General features: G+C 41.9%; 1 protein-coding gene across 2 annotated transcripts in view; it reads left to right on the top strand.

Annotated features, from left to right (window-relative positions):
• The first annotated feature begins 13,275 nt into the window (after positions 1–13,275).
• LOC110490212 (SLIT-ROBO Rho GTPase-activating protein 1) overlaps positions 13,276–24,741 on the top strand; it is a 31,372-nt gene continuing 19,906 nt past the window's right edge. For both annotated transcript variants that reach the window (XM_021563475.3, XM_021563474.3), the window contains exon 1: positions 13,276–13,919. In XM_021563475.3, the coding sequence (XP_021419150.1) occupies positions 13,853–13,919 (67 nt within the window). In that variant the 5' untranslated portion in view covers positions 13,276–13,852. The remainder of the gene's footprint in view (positions 13,920–24,741) is intronic.

Raw genomic sequence — 24,741 nt, 5'->3', positions numbered from 1 at the left:
TTTTACGTCCTATTTGTTTTATTTTCTATGAACAAAGGCTCAGTTTAGTTCAGGTAATACAGTATATGTGATGTCACGATAAAATATGTTGTTAATATTTATATGGAAATAGCATTTAACAGTTTGCTAGATTTATGCTAACCAAATTTAGCTTGGCTAAGGACTAACTAGCTCTAGTCTAGGTTAGTTGGTTTCAGTTAATGTTAGCTGACATGTTAATGTTTATGATGCAATGGTTGTAGCATTGTTTAGCACAGGCCTCCAGTCATTTATAGCGGTTTCTAAATTGACACTAATAGTACATTTAAGCAATAAGGCCCGAGGATGGTGTGGTATATGGCCCATACACCACGGCTAAGGGCTGTTCTTATGCACTATGCAATGCAGTGTGCCTGGACACAGGCTTAGCTGTGGTATATTGGCCATACATCACAAACCCTATAGCTTTTATAAACCGGTTACCAATGTAATTAGATCAGGTAAAATACATTTTTGTTGTACTCCTGGTATATGGTCTGATATACCACGGCTGTCAGCCAATCAGCATTAAGGGTTCAAACCACCCAGTTGACAATGAGTTATATATAATGTGAGTGTGTAGATGTATGGTGATAATTTTTTGGAGACCTTTTATTTTTGATACTTGGTTATGGAATGGGAAGAATTAATAATACAATGAAGTTGTAATCTACTGTTTAATTGATTTTGAGAAGATTAACAAAAGAGAACAATATTTTAATACATCTTGGAGAGTGCCTACTACTAAACACTAACGTTTCTCCATCTCATCATCTCACCCTGTTAGTTCAGGTTTCTCATCTGCTGACCACATCTCAGTCCAAGGCGTGTTACATTTGTATACATTGGGCGGGAAGATAGTCCATTTTTATTGTTACAAAGCAGATATCTTGAGTTCATACGCATGTTACATTGCAAAAATACTATTAATATGGAGGGAATTCCAACCTGAGTTATTCATGAGATAATGAAACTTAATTCCCGTTTGATTCACTATGCTTATTCTGACCTTGAATTTAAGCATGAGAATGTCATACTATTCACCCGCTATTCTATAGATAGTCCATATTCTGACATATTCCCTCATAATGTCACCATATTTACCCGCGATGAAACCGTGAAAAAAGGTTGAGCGAACCGGATCCAAAGTAGAAAAAACAGCTTTCTTTCCCCCTCCCCAATAGAAATAACAGCATTCTCCAATCACTGTAATGTATAAATCGATAAAGAGATAGGTAAATGAGTAATCCGTTTGGAGACCGGGATTGTAAATACAAAGAGTAATTGTTTTAGATTATTTTTCCTTATGATCCCTGGAGACTAATGTGAAACCAGTCATAAGGAAGCAAACTGAAAATCATTACAACATGACATGTATTGCGGCCCATTTTCCACAGTGAAGTAGGCTATAAATAGCTGTGCCTTTATTCAACATTTTAATTGTAATTTGCGGGGATGAAATTTGCAGACCCAAGGGAAGGGAAAGGAAAATCGAGTCAGTTGCAAAGCATAATGCATTCAACCAAAATGTATCTTCTGCATTTAACCCAACCCCTCTGAACTAGAGAGGTGCGGGGGCTGCCTTCATCGGCTCCGGGTAGCAGTTGTTGTTGGGGGTTAACTACCTTGCTCAAGGGCAGAACAGAAGATTTTTCCACCTTGCCGGCTCGGGGATTTGAACTAGCGACCTTTCGGCTACTGGCCCAACGCTCTTATACGCTAGGTTGCACCAAGCTATAGGCTTTTGTAACGCCGAACCGATCAAGTTGATTTTTGCGCATTATTTTTTAATGATATGCCCTGCCTTTTCTCAGTTGTATTTTACAATTAGTAGAATGTTAAATATTAGCCAATATCAGTAATGCCCATATAATTGTAACTTTAGTGTTAGTTTCCTTCAATGTGTAGACTAAATGTTGCATCATTCCATTCCGTTAACCTTTCTCTGTCACATCCGTGTAGTTGTTCCGGAGGGTCGCTATAGTAGATCATATTAGGCTAACGTTGTGCAATAATTTGGGACATGTAGCCTATATGAATCCTTATGGAATGCAGACCATACGTAGCCGTATGGTCTGGAGCCTGGCGCACGGTTCACGATGACTGACCTTGGTCATTACAGTTCCGTTATTACTGAGGATTAGGGTAGATTTGTTGGACTAGCCAATTGTTCAACCCCTATTGTACACTTTTTTCACCTTCCAATATTTAACGGTTTGAACTTGAATATGGCAACTTTCAGGATGAATTCAACCCCCAAAAATTATTCAGCAATACATTGTGTGTAAAAGCTCTCCAAATTACATTCCTAACCTTAAAATGTGCCTAAATAATCTACAAAATCAGAATAATTTTTAAACCAGCTGGTGCCGAAACGGAGACAAATATGCATATATTTAGATGGCTTCCTTTCATTGATCACTTATATTCTGAAACTGTTATTTCGATGCATTCTAGTGAGTCGGTGACCATATTAAAAGGTATTTAAAGGGATGGCTTAAGGTTAATGTATTAAAACTAAATTGAATGAAAACTCTACTAGAAAATCTGTTGGCCAGCAAGTGGGAGGGTTTTCAGCGGTTTAATCAAATGTATTCAGACTGTGGAAGGGAACCATGCCTGCAAAGTCGGTTACGCGTCTGCATAAGGTAAGTCTGAATACCAATTACTGAGAACTGCGTAGTAATGACATGCGTAGGAAAAACGTACATTTGCTAAGTCTGAATCGGCTCCATAAGCATAAAAGAGACAATTTACCCCATGGACATTGGCTCAAGTTACCCCAAGGCAAACATTTGTACTATTTTAGCCAACACAGCAACAAGGATGCACTTTCATTCTAGGTTTAAGACCTCATATTGTAGACCCCAACTGATGTAATGAACAATCTTAAAATTATATACTTATGTTTCATGATGCTTGCATCTAAACCAAACACATTCATTTGACTTTGTGAAAATCTGTTTAATGAACCTAACTTGGTTACCACCTGTGTTGGGGAGTAGTGAACTACATCTAGTTCAATTAATGTCTTTAACTACATTTTGCAGTAGGTGGAAGCTGAACTAAATTTGAATCTAGGTAGTGTTTTCAGTACTTACTTGTTTGCCATGCAGCAGTGTAGCTAACTACTAGAACTACACACTTTTTTTGCTAAACTAAAATATGGGTGAAGTAGGCAATAATATATTTTTCAGCATCAGACCTGCCTAATTGACACTTGAATTTTTGGGGGGTGTTTTAATAGGCTAAATTACACATTTTGTTAACATATGACCCCACAAAGTAGTTTGGATGGAGTGAACTACTTTTTAAAAGTAACTATAGTTAAGTAAACCATTTTTCTTAAGAGTAACTTTAGTGTAGCTTAACTTCTTCCAGTGTGAAGTAATTGGTAGCTTGGTAAACTATATTTTCAGTGTAGCTTCCCCAACACTGGTTGCCACTTTTCCATGTGGTTTCTTCCTTCAGACTCCATGAAATGATGACATCTTCCTAAATATTTGGTCACATGATTAATTGTGTATGGTTTCCGCGAAACAGGTTCAACGAACCCTTTGGCTCAACTTAACCCACTCTCCCCTACAGCTTAGCTGGCATAAACAGCAATTTTGGGGCAGCAATTTTTCACCTAACCTTTACCTGGCGATAACATTACGTCCTCTCAACCTGGAAGTTACCGGTGTCTTCATCTCCCATCGATAGATGGAACGTAAGAACTTAGAAAATTCTCTTAATAAATTGAATACATTTTTGCTCCATGGGGTAATTAAATTCATGTAAATAAATGATAGTGAGAAGCTGAGACTCTGACTGGATGAGACGTCCATCAATGTCAACAGTGCAGGTTTGTTTGCATGAACACCATAGTAACAGCATACAGCAATATTACTCATAGCCTATATGACTGACTATGCACAGATTCCTGCAGATGAGCATATGCTCTGAACCTCTCAACCAGGCCCAACATGATTGATTGTTCTCTGTCTGTAAAGGGCCTGTGTGGGTGCAGAGTATTATTCCAGCCCAGTAGCATGAAGTGCTTTGAACCTGATCATGTAAACCCCTCCCACAGTATAATATCCTACATCCTCTCTATCCTTAATTTATCAAGCTAGATATGGGAGACCACTAGGGCCAACACAACAGCACTGCCTGCCAGTGGGGTTCTGACATATTATTTAAAGGGTAATTCTACCACTTGTCAACCTCATATTCATTATCTCCACCAAGAAACCATGTATTATATAAATATCTATACACACTATTCTATAAAGAGCTAGGTCCAGAGGATGTATAAGTGGAGTAACTAGCAGGACTCTGCTGGCATCTGGTGGCAGGGCCATAGGCAAGACTGCATCCTGAAGAGGGTTCTGTAGATATGTATAGTGTCACTAGATGGCAGACCAGTCTGCATCAACACACTGCGGGATGTGCAAGTCCTGGGGGCAGTGTAGATGTAAATCTTGGTGGGGCAAAGTAAAAAATAAACAATAAATAATAATGTTTTAGATTCATGCCAGCAAACCCACTACACAACACTAAACAATACATTAATTGCACTATAACGGTGACAAACGGTTCCCACAAACTGTTAGGGTCTACATAAAGCTGTCCCAACAGCAGTAGTTTCTTTTCAGCACCCTGGAGTGAATCCTTACCACCGCTATACCTGGCTATCAGCAGAGACTTGTCTGGCAGCGAAACAGTTGATTCAGCCTCATTTACTGCCTTTAAAAAAATAACAATAAATTATGATATTACTGACTTGCTTAACTTCTTGGTGACAGGGGGGCAGTATTGAGTAGCTTGGATGAATAAGGTGCCCAGAGTAAACTGCCTGCTACTCTGTCCCAGATGCTAATATATGCATATTATTAGTAGTATTGGATAGAAAACACTGAAGTTTCTAAAACTGTTTGAATGATGTCTGTGAGTAGAACAGAACTCATATGTCAGGCGAAAACCTGAGACAAATCCAACCAGGAAGTGGGAAATCTGAGGTTTGTAGTTTAATTTAAGTGATTGCCTATCCAATATGCTGTGTCTATGGGGGCAGATTGCACTTCCCAAGGCTTCCAGCAGATGTCAACAGTATTTAGAAAGTGGTTTGAGGCTTCTATTGTGGAAGGGTGTCGAATAAGAGCTGTTTCAACAAGTGGACTAGGCTGAGGCCAATCAGTTGTTTACTGCGTGGTCACGCGGGTGCGCCGTTACTTATTTTTCCTCTGTAATGAATAAGCTATTGTCCGGTTGGAATATTATTGAAGGTTTATCATAAAAAGATCCTAAGGACTGATTGTAAACATCGTTTGACATGTTTCTACAAACTGTAATGGAACTCTTTTGACTTTTCGTCTGGATTTTGCGCTCGCGCATTGTGCCTTTGGAATAGTGATCTAAACGCACAAACAAAACGGAGGTATTTGGACATAAATATGGATGTAATCGAACAAAACAAACATTTCTTGTGGAAGTGGGAGTCCTGGGAGTGCATTCCGATGAAGATCAGCAAAGGTAAGTGAAGATTTATAATTCTATTTATGACTTTTGTTGACTTCACAACTTGGCAGGCTTGCTTTTGTGGCTGAACGCTGTTCTCAGATTATTGAATATTGTGCTTTTGCCGTAAAGCCTTTTGGAAATATGACACAGCGGTTGCATTAAGAACAAGTTTATCTTTAATTCTATGTAAAACATATATCTTTCATCAAAGTTTATGATGAATATTTCTGTTATTTGATGTGGCTCTCTGCAATTTCTCCGGATGTTTTGGAGGCATTTCTGAACATGGCGCCAATGTAAACTAAGGGTTTTGGATATAAATATGAACTTGATCGAACAAAACATATATGTATTGTGTAACATTGAGTCCTGGGAGTGTCATCTGATGAAGATCGTCAAAGGTTAGTGATTCATTTTATCTATATTTCTGCTTTTTGTGACACCTCTCTTTGGTTGGAAAATGGCTGAATGCTTTCTGTGACTAGTTGCTGACCTAACATGAAATGAAAATAAAACCTAATATAACTCAAACAGAAAGCATTTGCATTTTTTCGCAGTCCAGGCAGTGCTGAGAGGGATAGTTTGGCCTGCTATATGTTCTGCTTTCGCCGAAAAGCCTTTTTGAAATCGGACACTGTGGTTGGATTAACGAGAAGTGTATCTTTAAAATGGTGTAAAATACTTGTATGGTTGAGGAATTTTAATTATGAGATTTCTGTTGTTTTGAATTTGGCGCCCTGCAATTTCCCTGGCTGTTGGCGAGGTGGGACGCTAGCTTCCCGAACGATCCCAGAGAGGTTAAACAAATGTGGTTTCTACTGACAATTGAGATGTACAAACTATTGTATAAAGGAACGATGAGCGGATCAGAGGCAATCCGTAATTTTTATGAAGACAATGAGCGTGCTAATACGGATGTAGTCAATATAACTATTTGTTAAGTACTTTTGAAATGTACAGCGACAGAATTCAGAACATGGGCCGTTCTTACAGTATTCTCCCTGTACACCAAGTCAGAATCGTAGGATAAATAAAGGGGTCATATAAACAGACAATGAAAGCTCTTACAAAATTCGATAACTTCTTAGGGCTGAGATCCCGCTAACGGGATCGATATGACAACAGCCAGTGAAAGTGCAGGGTGCCAAATTCAAAACAACAGAAATCTCATAATTAAAAATCCTCAGACATACAAGTATTTCACACCATTTTAAAGATACACTTCTTGGTAATTCCACCACAGTGTCCGATTTCAAATAGGCTTTACGGGGAAAGCACCACAAACGATTATGTTAGGTCAGAGCCAAGTCACAGAAAAACACAGCCATTTTCCCAGCCAAAGAGAGGAGTCACAAAAATCAGAAATTGAGAGAGAATTAATCACTAACCTTTGATGACCTTCATCAAATGACACTCATAGGACTTCATGTTACACAATACATGTATGTTTTGTTTGATAATGTTTATATTTATATAAAAAAATCTCAGTATACATTGGCACGTTATGTTCAGTAGTTCCAAAGACATCCGGTGATTTTGCAGAGAGCCACGTCAATTTACAGAAATACACATAATAAACATTGATAAAAGATACAACTATTATGCACAGAATTATAGATACACTTCTCCTTAATGCAACCTCTGTGTCAGAATTCAAAAAAGCTTTACGGAAAAAGCAAACCATGCAATAATCTGAGTACGGCGCTCAGAGCCCAAACAAGCCAAAAAGATATCTGACATATTGTGCAGTCAACAGAAGTCAGAAATAACATTATAAATATTCACTTACCTTTGATGATCTTCATCAGAATGCACTCCCAGGAATCCCAGTTCCACAATAAATGTTTGTTTTGTTTGATAATGTCCATCATTTATGTCCAAATAGCTACCTTTGTTTTCACATTTTGTAAACTAATCCAAAGTCACGTAGCGCGTTCACTAGGAGCAGACGAAATGTCAAAAAGTCCCGTTATAGTCCGTAGAAACATGTCAAATGATGTATAGAATCCATCGTTAGGATGTTTTTAACATAAATCTTCAATAATGTTCCAACCGGAGAATTCATTTGTCTTCAGAAATGCAATGGAACGCAAGCTAACTCTCACGTGAACAAGTGTCACGAGCTCAAGGCATTCCGGCAAAGCCCTGACTCATTCCCCTCTCATTCGGCCCCACTTCACAGTAGAAGCATCAAACAAGGTTCTAAAGACTATTGACATCTAGTGGAAACATGACCAATATCCCACTGTATCTTCAATAAGGAATGAGTTGAAAAACGACCAACCTCAGATTTCCCACTTCCTGGTTGGATTTTTCTTCTCAGGTTTTTGCCTGCCATAGGAGTTCTGTTATACTCACATACATCATTCAAACAGTTTTAGAAACTTCCTAGTGTTTTCTATCCAAATACACTAATAATATGCATATATTAGCAACTGGGACTGAGTAGCAGGCAGTTTACTCTGGGCACCTTATTCATCCAAGCTACTCAATACTGTCCCCAGCCATAAGAAGATAATGACATTTCTCTAAAACAGGCTACAGGCTACATGTGCACCAACAAGTCAGAACAGTAGGCTAAGTTATGAGGCGGAAAGGAACCACATTATTAGGGTGAGGCACATATACTGTAGCTAAGAAAGTAATACTAAGTGTATCTCCCTGGCATATTACATCATTCATGCAGCAGCATACAAGACATTTTTGGACTCAACTTGTTGTGCTGTGCTCACTTGAAAAGGAAGATGGCGCGGCGGTCCTTCTTGTGGGCAAATTTTGTCATCAAAGTCTCATTTCTCAGTTTCCAGTTGTTTTGAACACGGCAGAAGTCATGCTGGATTGACAGCATGACCGATGTAGTCAAACTTTTCTGGCCCATGGTGTTGCATGTGACTGTTTATCATTTTAAGCTTAAACCCAGACTTGGACCACACACCCTCTCCACTGAATAGCAGGCTAGTGATTGCTTTGCAACTGTTGCGGTTAGCCACTGATTCATTCCAAACCACTCATTGTTGAAATTGCGATTTGCAACATGTTGTGTAATGTTTATGTATGTATGTATGTATGTATGTATGTATGTATGTATACACACACACACAGTACCAGTCAAAAGTTTGGACACCTACTCATTCAAGGGTTTTTCTTTATTTTTTACATTGTAGAATAATAGTGAAGACATCACAACTATAAAATAACACATATGGAGTTATGTAGTAACCAAAAAAAGTGAAACAAATCAATATATATTGGCTTTATAGCCTTTGATAGATTTGCACACTCTTGGCATTCTTTCAACCAGCTGGAATGCTTTTCTGTCTTGAAGGAGTTCCCACATATGCTGAGCACTTGTTGGATGCTTTTCCTTCACTCTGCAGTCAAACTCATCCTAAACCATCTCAATTGGGTTGAGGTTGGGTGATTGTGGAGGCCAAGTCATCTGATGCAGCACTCCATCACTCTCCTTGGTCAAATAGCCCTTACACAGCCTGGAGGTGTGTTGGGTCATTGTCCTGTTGAAAAACAAATGATAGTCCCACTAAGCGCAAACCAGATGGGATGGCGTATCGCTGCAGAATGCTGTGGTAGACATGCTGGTTAAGTGTGCCTTGAATAAATCACAGACAGTGTCACCAGCAAAGCACTCCCACACCTCCTCTTCAAAGCTTCACGGTGGGAACCACACATGCGGAGATCATCCGTTCACCTATTTTGCGGCTCACAAAGAGACGACAGTTGGAATAAAAAATCTAAAATTTGGAGTCATCCGACCAAAGGACAGATTTCCACCAGTCTAATGTCCATTGCTCGTGTTTCTTGGCCCAAGCAAGTCTCTTCTTCTTATTGGTGTCCTTTAGTAGTGGTTTCTTTGCAGCAATTCAAACATGAAGGCCTGATTCATGCAGTCTCCTCTAAACAGTTGATGTTGAGATGTGTCTGTTACTTGAACTCTGAAGCATTTATTTTGGCTGCAATTTCTCAGGCTGGTAACTCTAATGAACTTAACCTCTGCAGCAGATGAAACTCCGGGTCTTCCTTTCCTGTGGTGGTCCTCACGAGAGCCAGTTTCATCATAGCGCTTGATGGTTTTTTCGACTGCACTTCTTGAAGGTTCTTGAAATTTTCCGGATTGACTGAACTTCATGTCGCAAAGTGATGATAGACTGTCATTTCTCTTTGCTTATTTGAGCTGTTCTTGCCATATATGGACTTGGTATTTTAACAAATAGGGCTATCTTCAGAATACCACCCCTACCTTGTCACAACAGCTGATTGTCTCAAACACATTAAGAACCAAAAGGACCAAAAGGCTACTCAACAGCTTCTACCCCCAAGCCATTAGACTGCTGAACAATTCATAAAAATCGCCACCTGACAATTTACATTGACGCCCCATGTACAGATTACCTCAACTAGCCGGTAACCCTGCACACTGACTCAGTACCCTCTGTATATAGCCTCGTTATTGTTATTCTTATTGTATTACTTTTAATTATTACTTTTATTATAGCCTCCTTGGTAAATATTTTCTTCTTCTTGAACTACACAGTTGGTTAGGGGCTTGTAAGTAAGCATTTCACAGTAAAGTCTACACTTGTTGTATTCAGGCGCATGTGGCAAACAAAGTTTGATTTGATGGAAAGAAATTCCACAAATTCACTTTTATTAAGGCACATCTGTTCATTGAAATGCATTCCAGGTAACTACCTCATGAAGCTGGTTGAGAGAATGCCAAGAGTGTGCAAAGCTGTCATCAAGGCAAAGGGTGGCAACTTTGAAGAATCTCAAATCAAAAATATATTTGGATTTGTTTAACACTTTTTTGGTTACTACATGATTCCATATGTGTTATTTCATAGTTGTAATGTCTTCACTATCATTCTACATGTCGAAAATAGTAAAAAATAAAGAAAAACCCTTGAATGAGTAGGTGTGGGAAGGTGGTATTTACCACATACGACTGGGAAAAATCCACATGCTGACCTATGACGTAAGCAATTACCTCGATAACAGCATTTTTGGCAGTTAAATGCAACAAAACATTATTTATAAAAAGCAATCTTGGTTTAATATGGTTTTTGAACACTATCATTTGTTTACAAGCATGATAGCTGTACTTTTAGTTTATGGTTGACACAACTTGTTGCCATTAGCCAATCAAATCAAAATCAAATTTGATTTGTAACATGCGCCGAATGCAACAGGTGTAGACTTTACCGTGAAATGCTTACGTATGAGCTCTTTCCCAACCATGCAAAGTTCAAAATAAGAAAATAAAAACATGAGGAATATAATACACAATATTGAATCTACAGTATATACAGGGAGTACCAGCATCATATCAATGTGCAGGGTTATGATATTTGTGGTAGATATGCACAGTGCCTTCAAAGTATTCATACCCCTGGACTTATTCCACACGTTGTTGTGTGACAGCCTGAATTCAAAAGTATGTAAGTATTCACACCCTTGAGTCAATACACGTTAGAGTCACCTTTGGCAGTGGTTACAGCTGTGAGTTTTTCAGAGTAAGTCTCTAATTTCCCCAAACTTAACTCTTTGTATTCAGGACATGAAGTTAATTTCTTTGCCACATTTTTTTCAGTTTTACTTTCGTGTCTTATTGCAAACAGGATGCATGTTTTGGACTATTTTTTATTCTGTTCAGGCTTCCTTCTTTTCACTCTGTCATTTAGTTTGCTATTGTGGAGTAACTACAATGTTGTTGATCCATCCTCAGTTTTCTCATTTCACAGCCATTAAACTGTTTTAAAGTCCTTCCTCTCTAGGTTAGGAAGGACACCTGTATCTTTGTAGTGACTGGGTGTATTGACACACCATCGAAAGTGTAATTAATAACTTTGCCATGCTCAAAGGGATATTCAGTGTCTGCTTTTTTTTATCCATCTACCAATAGGTTCCCTTCTTTGCGAGACATTGGTAAACCTCGCTGATCTTTGTGGTTGAATCTGTGTTTGAAATTCACTGCTGATCTGAGGGACCTTACAGATAATTGTTTGTGTTAGGTACAGAGTTAAGGTAGTCATTAAAAAGGTGATCACTATTATTGCACACATAGTGAGTCCATGCAACTTATGTGATTTGTTAAGCAGATGTTTACTCTTCAACTTATTTAGGCTTGCCATGACAACGGGGTTGAATACGTTTTGACTCAAGACATTTCAGCTTTTCATTTTTAATTAATTTGTCAAAATGTCTAAAAACAATTATTCCACTGACATTATGGGGTATTGTGTTTAGACCAGTGTAACACCACAAAGTGGAAAAAGTCAAGGGCTAGGAAAATACAGAGATTATGTTCCTAGGTCAAGGTCAATACTTTCTGAAGGCACTGTACATGTAGGCAGGGGTGAATTGAAACAATCTACATTTCTCATCGAGTTCAAAGCACGTGAACTCATCCAACTGGTATTTACGGCTTCACAACTGGTAAATACCACCTTCCCACTTGGTTATGAACGCAGGGTAAGTTAAATGTCCAACTAGGCCTATTTTAGGTACTCCAGATATAACTAACTATATTTATGACAATTTTCCATAGGATAATTCTTGGTAGATTTCAGTTAGTTGATTGCCTTTCTAATTAATGCTTGGCTAGAGTGAAATCCAGTACAGTGTCCTCAGAATAAGAATTTTAAAAATCAACATTTGCTGCATTTACACACAGCCCAAATGTGATCTTTTGCCACTAATTGGTATTTTTACCAATCAGATCTTTTGCCAATAATTGGGCAAAATATCAGAATTGGGCTGCCTGTGTAAACGCAGCTATTATGGCTTTTCATTCTCTGTTTCTTACAAGCCCCTAGAGCCCCTTTCAACTATATCCAGTCTTTCTCTGTTAGCACTTAACTCAAAGAGTTTAAATGTGTCTCCTCTCTACAGTGGAAAGTAAGTTATTTTAGGCTACCTGCAGGCACGCACCTGTGTTGCACTGCTGACACAAACCCCCTCTGAATGAATCTCACAAATGACCTAATTAGGATTTTAATAAATGACTCATTAGTCATAAATCCTAATTGGACACGGGTCCTATCCGACGCCCTTTATTATGACCGAGCCACGAAGCACTATAAAGCCTTGTTCACAATGCATGCCTTGGAAAACTGACTGTCCAAACAGAAATTTACACGTGACCAAATCGGATGCGTGTTCAAACAGCCGTCATTTGCTGACTCGGCTACGCTTGTCACCACGAGTGTGTGCACAGTGGTGTAGGCTGATTGGTGGCGGTGCTCGCAAAATCATAGTGTTAGAACACCTTTAAAGCCTTAAAGGAGCAGATGAGCCAACTTTCAAGAACGAGTCCTTTTTGGTTAGCCATAGCAGTCAACTAGCTAGCTAAGTAGCTGTTTGGCTTTAGCACATTCACTGTTTTGTTTGTAAACAATAAACAAGCTAGTTAGCTATCACATGTTCTTGTCTAACTGTCAACCGAGTAGCTAGATATGCCAAATAACAGTCTAAAAACAACTTGAGCGGAAATAATTCAGATTTAGCCATTCAAACAAGTCACATGGCCAAGAAAGATTTGAATCTGATTTCAAACCACCTACAAAATGTTATTTTAAATATCTGATTCCGTGTGCTTTTTGGCTGTTCAGACTGCAGGAAAAAGAACAGATTCAAATAAATAAAATAAGATTTGAGTCACTTCAAACTGCCAATGTGAACAAGGCATAAGTGGTTACGGTAGGCCTTACTGTCAATCATATCTGGGTACCCGCCCCCGAGTCCCACCCTTTCCCATGGCATTGAGCAGCATGCTGGAGCGGAGTAGCGTAGCCCATAGTTTGTGTGAAAGGTTACTACAGTGTTAGATCACAGACACATATTGTTCATAGTACTCACGCAAACACCCCGGGAGAGACTTGTACAGGAGAAACTCCGGCGAACGAGAGACCAGGGTGTGCTCCGCTGGAAAACCTAGTGGGCGTGCACCCCTCTCTTACCGCAGCCCAGTGTGTGTGTAAGCTACTGCCGCTGCCTCTCCCGCGCTCTTTGAGCTCGCTAATGGGAAATTGTTTCTACCTGCTTCCCAGTTGACAGCTCACAGAGAACCCAAACTTAGCATGGCTCAGGCAGTCACTGGTGGCTCTATGGAGAGGGTGATTCTGGATGATTGAGCGTTTTATCCGCCATCCCTTGGGGAGGAATAATACATTCTGTTGTTGCGGCAGTGAGTGGATCTATTCCCTAGTATGTAACCTGTGGTTTGGGATAGCGCCTCGGGCATCGTAGACGCGCGGTGGAGCGGAATAATCAAGGTTTGGACCGTTATCTGATTGACCATCCTTAGTGCGCCGACATGTCGAACCTGGTCAGGAGCAAGAAGGACAAAGAGATAATTGCAGAGTATGAAAGCCAGGTGAAAGGTATGCTTTTTATTTGTTTTATTAGTAAGGCGTCACACGCACGCGAACTTGCACACACTGATATGCACGCACACATATACACCCCTCATACACACCCCTCTCTCATAGGCACATTCATATATATATATATATTATATATATATATATATATATATATATATACACACACACACACACTACACCTGCCTATGTTATGTCTGATTCTACTGCCTCACACAGGGCTTGTTTGGAGAATGGATGTGTAGTGGGGATGACACCTCAGTATGAGACGTCAGTATTTCTGGGTTCATCCTGAGTGCTGCAAGGTGCCTGAGGGGGAGAGGAGAGGGGGAGGAGCGGAATCTGCAGAGCCCTTGATCATTCTCAGCCATGTGGAAGTGTGGGTGTTTGATAGTAGTAGGCTACATTACAGTCAGTGGGTATAGAGTGGAGTAGTAGGTGGGTATAGAGTGGAGTAGTAGGTGGGTATAGAGTGGAGTAGTAGTGGGTATTCACCATAGCTGGGAGCTCTGTCTCTCTCTGTCTTGGTTCTGTTCCACTGTTGGTTTACCTCAGAGGTTGTGACTGCAGCAGGCTCCCCCCGGTGTGTGTGTGTGCGTGACGAACTATATATAACGAGCACTGCACTCTGCATATGGTGGGAGTGGGACACGGCGTAGGTTTCATCGTCTTGTCAACCCCACTGATGTCCTTGGAGAGAGGCTTGATGTGGTTACTGTGACAGTGCTGTAACTATGAACTGCCCCCCCCCCCCCCCCCACCATGATGCCCTGTGGAACAGTATGAGATGAGGGGGACACCTGGGGAGTGCACTGACTGACTGTGCAGGTGTTCCACGTGAGACCGATTCTGTTAAATGTCACGTCTTCCGGATGGACGTTGGATACAGACTTGTATCACGGGTGACCTGGCTGACTACATTGTGTGGTGAGCGTTCTGGCGCCCAGGGCTTCTGAGGCATCACCATCCTACACTGTGTTACACAGAGTGGAAGAGGAGAAATGCAGTAGCTATAAGACTTGTCCTCTACAAGATCATCCGCAGACTCCATCACCATCGTCTACCACCCCGTGACCAGCTCTCTTCATTCACCCATGAACTGACCTTCACCATCTTCGTAGGATGCAGCTGTCAAGGACTTGGCCTCTATTGATTGACCTGTCATGATATATTGCTTTTTTGTTTTTTGATTTTTGAAATGCTTTGAGATTCAATGAAAAGCGCTATTCAAATGTAAAGTATTATTATTATACTGAGGACATTCCAACCAAGATGGTAGCCAGGCCACAAAACTGAACATGGCTCTACACCCATCATAATTACATGGGCATGTTGCAAGGGCTGTGTGGGATGAACTCTTCCTCTCTCACTCGCTCTCACTCACAGCACCACAGAGCACATAAAACATTCTCACTTTATTACCTGCAGTGCCTTCATGCCCACGTGATCACTTATCTCAGAAAAGGAAATGGCTTTCACTTTTCACAGGAAAGAGCTCCACATTGTGAAAATGCCTGATGTCCCCTGCAGGTTGATATCAAAGAGAAAGGAGGAAATGGAGACGCTGTTGGAGAGTTTGGACTGAAATGACGTGTGTGTGTGTGTGTGTGTGTGTGTGTGTTTATGCATTCTGATCAGGAAAGGTCATGAATACATCCTCAGCTCAGCCACGCACACATTGCTGAAATTCTCATCTCTTTCTCTCCCTCCTACGGTGCTCTTTCTGTCACTGAGGAACTCTGAATGCACAGGCTCTTCCCTGGGCACACACACACACACTGAATCGACATCGACACAGTGACTTTGAGTGATTAGATTTAATGGAGAGCACCGGAGAGCGTGTGTGTGTGCGCGCCCATCCCCAGTCTGGCAGCTGGCCAAAACACTTGGGGATGCCCTGCATTACAATGACCACTTAAAGATACAGCACTGCTTTGCTGCTGCTCTCTCCCGTCTTAGCGGAGGTACCTGTATGTATCTGAATTGTCGCTATGTGGCTTTGCAGTCTGCCTTCCCTCCCCGGGCTGTGATTGGTCGGGAGCAGCTGTGTTTATGAGGGGGCAGTTCTATTCACGTGATGATGTCACAGTGAGAGTGTTGAGTGTCACATCATCAGTGAGAGGGTTGATCTGAAGCCCAGGTATACCCAGGTATTCAGACATCTGCTATGTATTCCACCATGCTAATGTCTGGCTGTCTCTGTGTGCAAAGATATGGGAGATTTTTCAAATGTTTGATAACATCAAGTGATGGCTTGGATCATATAAGCCTGAATGATAAATGCAAAAGAGGGAAAGAGAGAGTGGGGAGAGAGGAATGGAAGTAGAGTGGGAGAGAAGAGTGAAGGAGGGGGGGCCCTGTGAAAGTGAGCTCTGCTTTTGCCTGCGTCTGCATGTGTGTACAATTACTGACCCCACATCTACATGCCTGGGAGAGAAGGAGGGAGAGAACGAAGGGGGAGGAGGGAAGAGAGGGAGGAAGCAAATAAGGAGAGAGAGAGCACTCACAACAGTGTGTGGTTGTGAGACTGAAGGAAGAATAATTTGGTGGCCAATGCCAACACTTCTGTGTGTGTGTGTCCCTTTATGATCATCCAGCGGTGTTCTGCCCTTGTGTCCTTGGACCTGGTTGTCATGGAAACGGGCCAGGATGAGATTCCTCTTCCTGTCCAGCTGTGACATCACACACACACCCACCCACTCTCTCCAGGTGTCTAAGCCATAAAAGGTAATCTAGTGTCAGATTGGTGAAATGAATTGTTCCTGGCTTGTGCAGAGTTGTCTTATTCACAATCATACATTCATACCAAAGACACCCTCCACTAATCTTAGACAACAAACAAGAGCAAAATCATTGTGGAAGATTTCTACAATGTCCAACAGAAGTTGTGTATCTCACTCACTCCTCAGGCCCGCTGTCTCACTCCCTCCCCTGTGTCTACCCCTCCATTTCTCCTGTCCTTTCTTAATCCCTCTCTCCCGCCCTCCATCTCTCTCATAGCATGTCTGTCTCTAAGGAGTCATCTTGGACCGCATCCTTTGGCCACAATAACATTAAAGAACACGCACACATTAAACCCACACACCAATCCCACAGTCAGCATGGCAGTGCACACTTCAGTGGTTGTGCTGTTTCAGAGCGAGGGATCTATCTGACACAGGAAGGAGAAGAGAGGACTGGCAGAGAATACACAATGATAACTCTCCCACTTCCCACTCCCCCCCCCCCCCCCCCCCCTTTCTCCTCTCTCTCTCACACATACACACATTATATATTTCTCTCTCCTTACCTCGGTCTCTCCCTTTCACACGGTCTCTCTCACACACACACATGCCCACGCAGACACACCAATCTCCAGGGGACCCTCTCCACTCCACTACCTGTTGTCTTGGCAACCACACACTGTGTGTGAACCATGTGACGAAGGAGGTGAAGACGGAGCTCAGATCTGCCGCATCGACATTGACACACACACATACATATGCACAGATGCGCTTCATAAAGATTCCAATAGAATAATATCATGGCCTTTAGCCTGAAGAATCTGATTTCCAGTCACGCATGCTCTCTCGTGTGTGTGTGTGTGTGTGTGTGTGTGTGTGTGTTTGCACACGCATGCACGTCCCCCACTGTGATAGTGGATATCTAGGGGGCATGTGTTCTAACGCAAAATGGCTGCCATGTGCATCACCCAGGTGGGTGTCTAGCTTCACATTAGTGGGTGATGGAGAGAGGTGTTCCCATCATCTGTAAAGGGCTTTGAGACCTGGTGAAAAACACTATACAAATACAATTCATTAGTATATGGGCCAGTAGTCTGGAAAGGTGTTACTTCTGCATATGTTAGTGAGTGTGTATTACTAGAGGTGTCTGTGTAACTGAATGATTGTGTTTGTCTGTAGAGCTCTGGTTTAGGGTGTGTGCATGTGTAGTGGCTTCCTTTCCTCTTTACCACAGCCACTGCCCAAGCCTGAAGCGGGGTTGTTTGGTACACATACAGTCCACACTCAAGGTTTCCAAACAGCCAAACATTCAACGGCATCCAGGGATATGGTGCAACAAAAATGTTTATTCTTCTTAAATCTAATAAAGAAATTATTCTCCAATCAACTTAAAGCATAGATTACTTGATATGGAAAATACATAATATGACCTGTCTGTATGTATGTTTGTATGGTCAAAAAACTATACCGCACCCGCATCTAGCAAGGACCCCCCGAAGGCCCAACTTCCTGCCTTTATCCTAACACACTTACCACAATACAATGAATGGGCAAGAGGGGGGGTGGGGCAAAAACTATATTTATCTCAATCAGGTAAATATAAATCATAAAGGTACGTACCTAATATTTCATAATGTACATTATTATTTCATATATTTACACAAATGTCCAGCTCGGTATGTTCAGTCTTTTATACAAATATGTCCAAATCGGCTCTAACATACCGGCCCCTAATTGTTGACTGCACTGAATGCACAACAATTACTTAATATTCAAACGTAGAGCCAATACACAAAACATTCTATACCAGAGCACTATTACAGTTCATAGCTATATACAAATATACAAGGTGCCATATAGGAAAATAGTCCATAGATCTCAGTCTGAGTTGAAGTGTAAAGGTGTTCAACTTCCAAAAATGTATGACTATTACATCAAAGAATGTAAGAGTACGACATCAACGAATCAGAGGTGCACGTGATTCTAAGATTTATTGATAGGTCTCTGTAAGATATTGGTCTTAGTCTTAACCATGACGCTCCGGACAAGACCTTTGGCCCCTGGCAACTCCACCACACGCCCCATTAGCCAAGAGTTCTTTGGGGCGGTGTCATCGACGATGACCACAAGGTCACCAGGACTGAAGTTTCTCTTAGTTTTGTTCCACTTGTTCCGCTCCTGCATAAGTGGAAGATACTCCCTGATCCATCTCTTCCAGAAGAGGTCAGTGATATATTGTACTTGCTTCCATCTCCTTCGTGAGTATAGTTCTCTTCTCTGGAATAGTCCTGGTGGCAGGACTGGCTTTGCTTTCAGATGAAGCAGATGGTTCGGAGCCAGGGGTTCTAGATCATTAGGGTCATTTGTTACAGTAGTGATTGGTCTGTCGTTCATTATCGCCTCAACTTCACACAAGGCTGTCTACAAAGCCTCATCATCCAGTACTTGCTCTTTAAGGACTGAATAGAGGATCTTTTTCACAGTTGGATCAACCTCTCCCATACCCCCCCATGGTGGGCTCCAGAGGGAGGATTGAATGACCATGTCACTCCTTCCTTCCGTGATTCATTTTGAATCTTGTGATCCAGCTCTTTCAGAGCTTCTCCTAGCTCTCTGTGTGTTCCAACAAAGTTGGTGCCATTGCCTGTTCTGATACTTGTTACTGGGCCCCTTCGACAGATGAACCTGCGCAGGGCATTGATGCAGGAATAAGTATGCAGATAACTAGCAACTTCTAGATGGACAGCTCGACTCACAAGGCAAGTAAAGATCACACCATACCGCTTCATATGAATGCGGCCTCGCTTCACCTCTATGGGGTCGAAGTAATCTATGCCCACATGGGTGAAAGACGGCAAATCAGGTGACACCGGATCTTGTGGAAGGTCGGCCATCTTCTGTTCTCCAGCTCTAGCTAGCATCCGCCTGCAGAAGACACAGCTCTTAAGGATCATCCTTGCTAAGGAGTTGGCACAGGGTATCCAATATCGCTGGTGAAGTCTAGAAAGCATGTGACCTCTCCCAGAGTGGCCAACCTGCTCATGGATGTGGAGTAAGATCAGTCTGGAGATGTAGGAGTCTTTGGGCAGGATATGATTCTTTAGTTCCGTAGGCATTGCAGCTTTGCTTAACTTTCCTCCTACTCTCAGAATGCCATTGTCAACAATTGGATCAAGCTTACAGATTGAGCCGCTTCTCTTGGCACATTTGTTTTCCTTTCACAACTAGTGTAATTCCTTGTTTAAAGTGCTGTCGTTGCTCAAATCGAATGATGACCTTTTCTGCTTCATCTAGGTCATCCAGACAGACTTTCTTTTCCAAACGTCAGTTTGAACTTGTCAATTTGTTCCTTCAGTGAGTTTGTCAGACTCTGATTTGATCTGAGATCAGTTTGAGAGAGAATTTTCCTTTTCTGGCTTAACTGTAGAAGACGTCTCCGTTTCAGCATCCAGGCAACTGCTTTCTTCAAGCTGTTCCATGTTGAATAGTACCTAATCAGTTCTGGTTGGACTCTTTTCTTCCACACTTGTACTGTTTACGATTACGTCTTTTCTCACCTCTGGATCATCCGGAGGGATGGAGCCAAGCTCCGCGGGGACTTTCGGCCATTGAGTTTCTGGTTTCTCCAGGAATTCTGGTCCTTTGCGCCATCTCTTTGAGTTCAGGAAATTTTCAACATGTAATCCTCTTGAGGCATCATTGGCTGGGTTGTGTTTGGAGTTCAAATACCTCTATTGTTTTGCTTTCGATAGGTCACGGATCATAGCAACCCTATTAGCCACAAAGGTATGGAATCTCTTGGTATCATTGCGGATGTATTTTAGCACAGACTGGCTGTCTGTCCAGAAAGTTGACTTCTCAAGTTCAATCTGGAGCTCCAACCTTAACATCCTGTCCACTCGCACTGCCAATGTTGCTGCAGCAAGTTCCAGTCTGGGGATCGTCATCTGCTTGAGTGGAGTCATCCTTGATTTCCCCAGTATGAATGCAATGTGGACCTTTTCCATACCGTTTGTGAACCTAAGGTAGCTTGCCATGCCATAACCTTGTTCACTTGCATCACCGAAGTGATGCAGCTATGTGGACTTGACAAAAGGTCTCAGGCATCATACACCTGTATCGGGAATCTGGAGAGCTGATCCAGCTCTGAGAGCCATCTCTTCCATGAAATAGAGTGTTCTGCAGGGACTTCGTCCCATCCACACTTTAGCTTGCAGAGCCCTTGAAGAATTTGCTTTGCCATTAATACAAATGGGGCGAGGAAACCTAATGGATCATAAATAGAGCTGGCAGTTGAGAGAATACCTCTTCTTGTAAGGGGTCTGTTCTTGACAGTGACTCAGAAGGTAAACGCATCACTTTCAATGTTCCATCGGATTCCAAGTGCTCTTTCAACTGGCAGCTTTTCTCTGTCCAGGTCCAATTCTTTTATCTGCTTGGCTTTGTGTTCATTGGGGATAGAAGCCAGCAGAGTGCGGCTGTTGCTGACCCACTTGGTCAATTTGAACCCACCCTGAGAGCACACACCCCTGAGGTTTTTTGTGAAAGCTATGGCTTGTTCTTCTGTGGCCACTGACTTGAGGCAGTCATCAACATAGAAGTTGGACTTAACTGTTTGAATCACCTCATCATCGTACCTCTCACAGTTGTCTTCTTTCGCAGTGCAAAGTTTGCACAACTTGGAGAGGATATAGCACCGAAAAGATGTACCGTCATTCTGTACTCCTCCAATCTTTTGTTAGTATCACCGTCCGGCCACCATAGGAATCGCAGGAAGTCTAAGTAATCTTCATGGACGCATACTTGATGAAACATTCCTTCAATGTCTGCCATCATGGCAATGTGCTCTTGCCAAAATCTTAGCAAGACTCCTATAAGCGTGTTTGCCAGGTCAGGGCCTTGAAAGAGTTCACTGTTAAGAGATATACCTTTATAAGATGATGAACAATCAAACACCACTCGTATCGTTCCTTTGCGCTTATGGTGAATGCCATGGTGTGGTATGTACCATACCTTGCCTTTCTGAGGAGCTGTTCTTGTGGTACCTTCTCGGCGTAACCTTTTGTTATCATCTCTTCCATGAAGCCTTTGTACTCTGCAGCGTAACCTTTGTCCTTCTTGAAATTCCTGATAATATTTAGAGCCCACTGCTTTGCCATGTCACTATTGTTTGGCAGGACTACATCTTTGTTGCGAAAGGGCAACGGTAAGTAGTAGTGATGGTCTTTGAGGGTTATGGAGCTTGATACGATCTCCATAAACCTACGATCCTCAGCTGACATCTCACTTTTCTCTTCACTCTCTCTCAGGGAAGTCATGGTTGTAGTGATTTACAAGAAGAACCCCCAGGTCGGCCAGTGAGATACGATTGGCCATCACCGTAGGATGCCCAGATTCTTCTGCCATGGTACAACTGTTAACCTGTTGCGACGAGCAATCCCGTATCCGGGAGCGTAATTATAGCCTCAAGCTCATTACCATAACGCAACGTTAACTATTCATGAAAATCACAAATTAAATGAAATAAATATATTGGCTCACAAGCTTAGCCTTTTGTTAACAACACTGTCATCTCAGATTTTCAAAAAATGCTTTTCAACCATAGCTACACAAGCATTTGTGTAAGAGTATTGATAGCTAGCATAGCATTAAGCCTAGCATTCAGCAGGCAACATTTTCACAAAAACAAGAAAAGCATTCAAATAAAATAATTTACCTTTGAAGAACTTCAGATGTTTTCAATGAGGAGACTCTCAGTTAGATAGCAAATGTTCAGTTTTTTCAAAAAGATTATTTGTGTAGGAGAAATCGCTCCGTTTTGTTCACATTTGGCTAAGAAAACCCCCCGAAAATTCAGTCATTACAACGCAAACTTTTTTCCAAATTAACTCCATAATATCGACAGAAACATGGCAAACGTTGTTTAGAATCAATCCTCAAGGTGTTTTTCACATATCTATTCGATGATAAATCACTCGTTGCAGTTTGGTTTCTCCTCTGTTCAAAATGGAAAAATGCACGCACCTGGAGATTACGCAATAGTTTTGACGGAGGACACCGAGCGGACACCTGGTAAATGTAGTCTCTTATGGTCAATTTTCCAATGATATGCCTACAAATACGTCACAATGCTGCAAACACCTTGGGGAAACGACAGAAAGTGTAGGCTCATTCCTTGCGCATTCACAGCCATATAAGGAGACATTGGAACACAGCGCCTCCAAAATCTGGCTCACTTCCTATATGAAATTTCATCTTGGTTTCGCCTGTAGCATTAGTTCTGTGGCACTCAGACAATATCTTTGCAGTTTTGGAAACGTCAGAGTGTTTTCTTTCCAAAGCTGTCAATTATATGCATAGTCGAGCATCTTTTCGTGACAAAATATCTTGTTTAAAACGGGGACGTTTTTCATCCAAAAATGAAATACTGCCCCCAGAGGTTCAAGAGGTTAAGAGGATCGTTCATCACCCATCCAAAGAGGGTTTTCACTGCATACTATTTATGATATTCCAGGGTTCCATTGCCTTTGGCGCATTTACGCCTATCAGGAGTTCGACGTCGGCATCAATTTCCTTCAACTGAACCTCTCAGGTATGGCCACCTTTTGAGTGGGAATATTCTCTCTTGTCACTGGGATCTTATTTTGGGTGTAGACCTTTGGTAATGCAAGAAATGTGTCACCTTCCACATTGCCAACCTCTAATCCAGATATCTCACAGCTCTTGGTAGGACTCTCCTGCCCCATTGTGTGTAGCAGAATTTCAGTCTCACTGCCTTTAGCTTGCAACTGCCTCATGAGTCTCTCCGTACAAAATGTTGCTGAGCTAACAGAATCGAGAAATGCACAGGTTAACGCAGACTTGCTTCCATTTGCCATCTTTACTTGAACTGGCACAATTGCAAGTGCACAATCTGTACCGGCCCCGGTATCTTCACCAGCTTCCAGTGAAACAAGAGCACTGCTGACAGTCTCCTCCCGCTTTACTGCTACACCACTCGTATCTGCCTTCAGAGATCTAAATCTCTCTCTTCCTTCAATGTGTAGGATAGTGGGGTGCTTTCTTTGACAGCTCTGACAGGTCATCCTTCTTTTACATTCTTTGCTTAAGTGTCCTCTCATCAAACAGCCAAAACAAAGGCCTTTTTATCTCAGAAACTCCACCTTGGCTTCGTGTGGCTGCGCCTTCACCTGTTGGCAGTCGTCCAAGAAATGCTCACCAGAGCAAAATACACATGAGATACTGGGAGCATCAGAAGGGTAGGTGCCTGGTTTCTTGACTTTGAATGTTTGTTCTTTTAGAGGTTTTTCAGGGTCACAATCTGCCACTACAGCTACTGCAGTGGCAAAGCTGCTTCCCCTACTCTTGGACTTGAACTGCTGTCAGCTTCTGTTTTGGTTTAAAAAAAAAACATTTTGTTGGTCAGGGGATCTTGAATATCTTCGTACAACGGATCCTGCAGTATTTTGGTATATTTTTCCATGAACGTCACAAGGTCACTGAACTGGGTCCTCAGGTGGCTTCTCTCTAAAATATCACATGCCGTAGACCTCCATTTTTCCCTTAGTTTGTATGGAAGTTTTGACATGATCAACTTTATGTTGGAGGGAAGATTAAGCTCTTCCATGTGCTGTAGGTCTTGCATAGCGTTACAGCAACCTCTAAGATAGAGTGCATAGCCACCCAGTCCCTTTCCATCATTCGGTTTGATGTTTGTCCAGTTCCAAGCTTTTTCCATGTAAGCAGTGGTGCCAAAGTGTTCCTTTAACATTGCCAAAGTGTTCCTTTAACAACTTCTTAGCCTCTGCATAGCCTCTTCTGGCTTCCATATGCAGACAACTACGGACCAGATCCTTGAGCTGACCAGAGGTGTACTGTTCCAGGTAATAGAGCCTATCCTGGTGACTGCTAGTCTTATCTTCTATAGCATGCTCAAATGCACGCATAAATGGCCTAAAGTTTAGAGGATCCCCGTCAAACATAGGTGTCTCCCTAACAGGGAGTGTGGCCTGTTTGTGCTGTAGTACAAGGAGGTCAGATATTTCATTCCGCCTTTGCATGACAGTAGAGAGGTTATCATGGCTGGTATTATGGCTGAT

This window comes from Oncorhynchus mykiss, chromosome 15, assembly GCF_057628025.1.
Source record: "Oncorhynchus mykiss isolate SJ-2025 chromosome 15, ASM5762802v1, whole genome shotgun sequence".
Lineage (NCBI taxonomy): Eukaryota > Metazoa > Chordata > Actinopteri > Salmoniformes > Salmonidae > Oncorhynchus > Oncorhynchus mykiss.
This window is presented reverse-complemented; position numbering and strand designations above follow the sequence as displayed.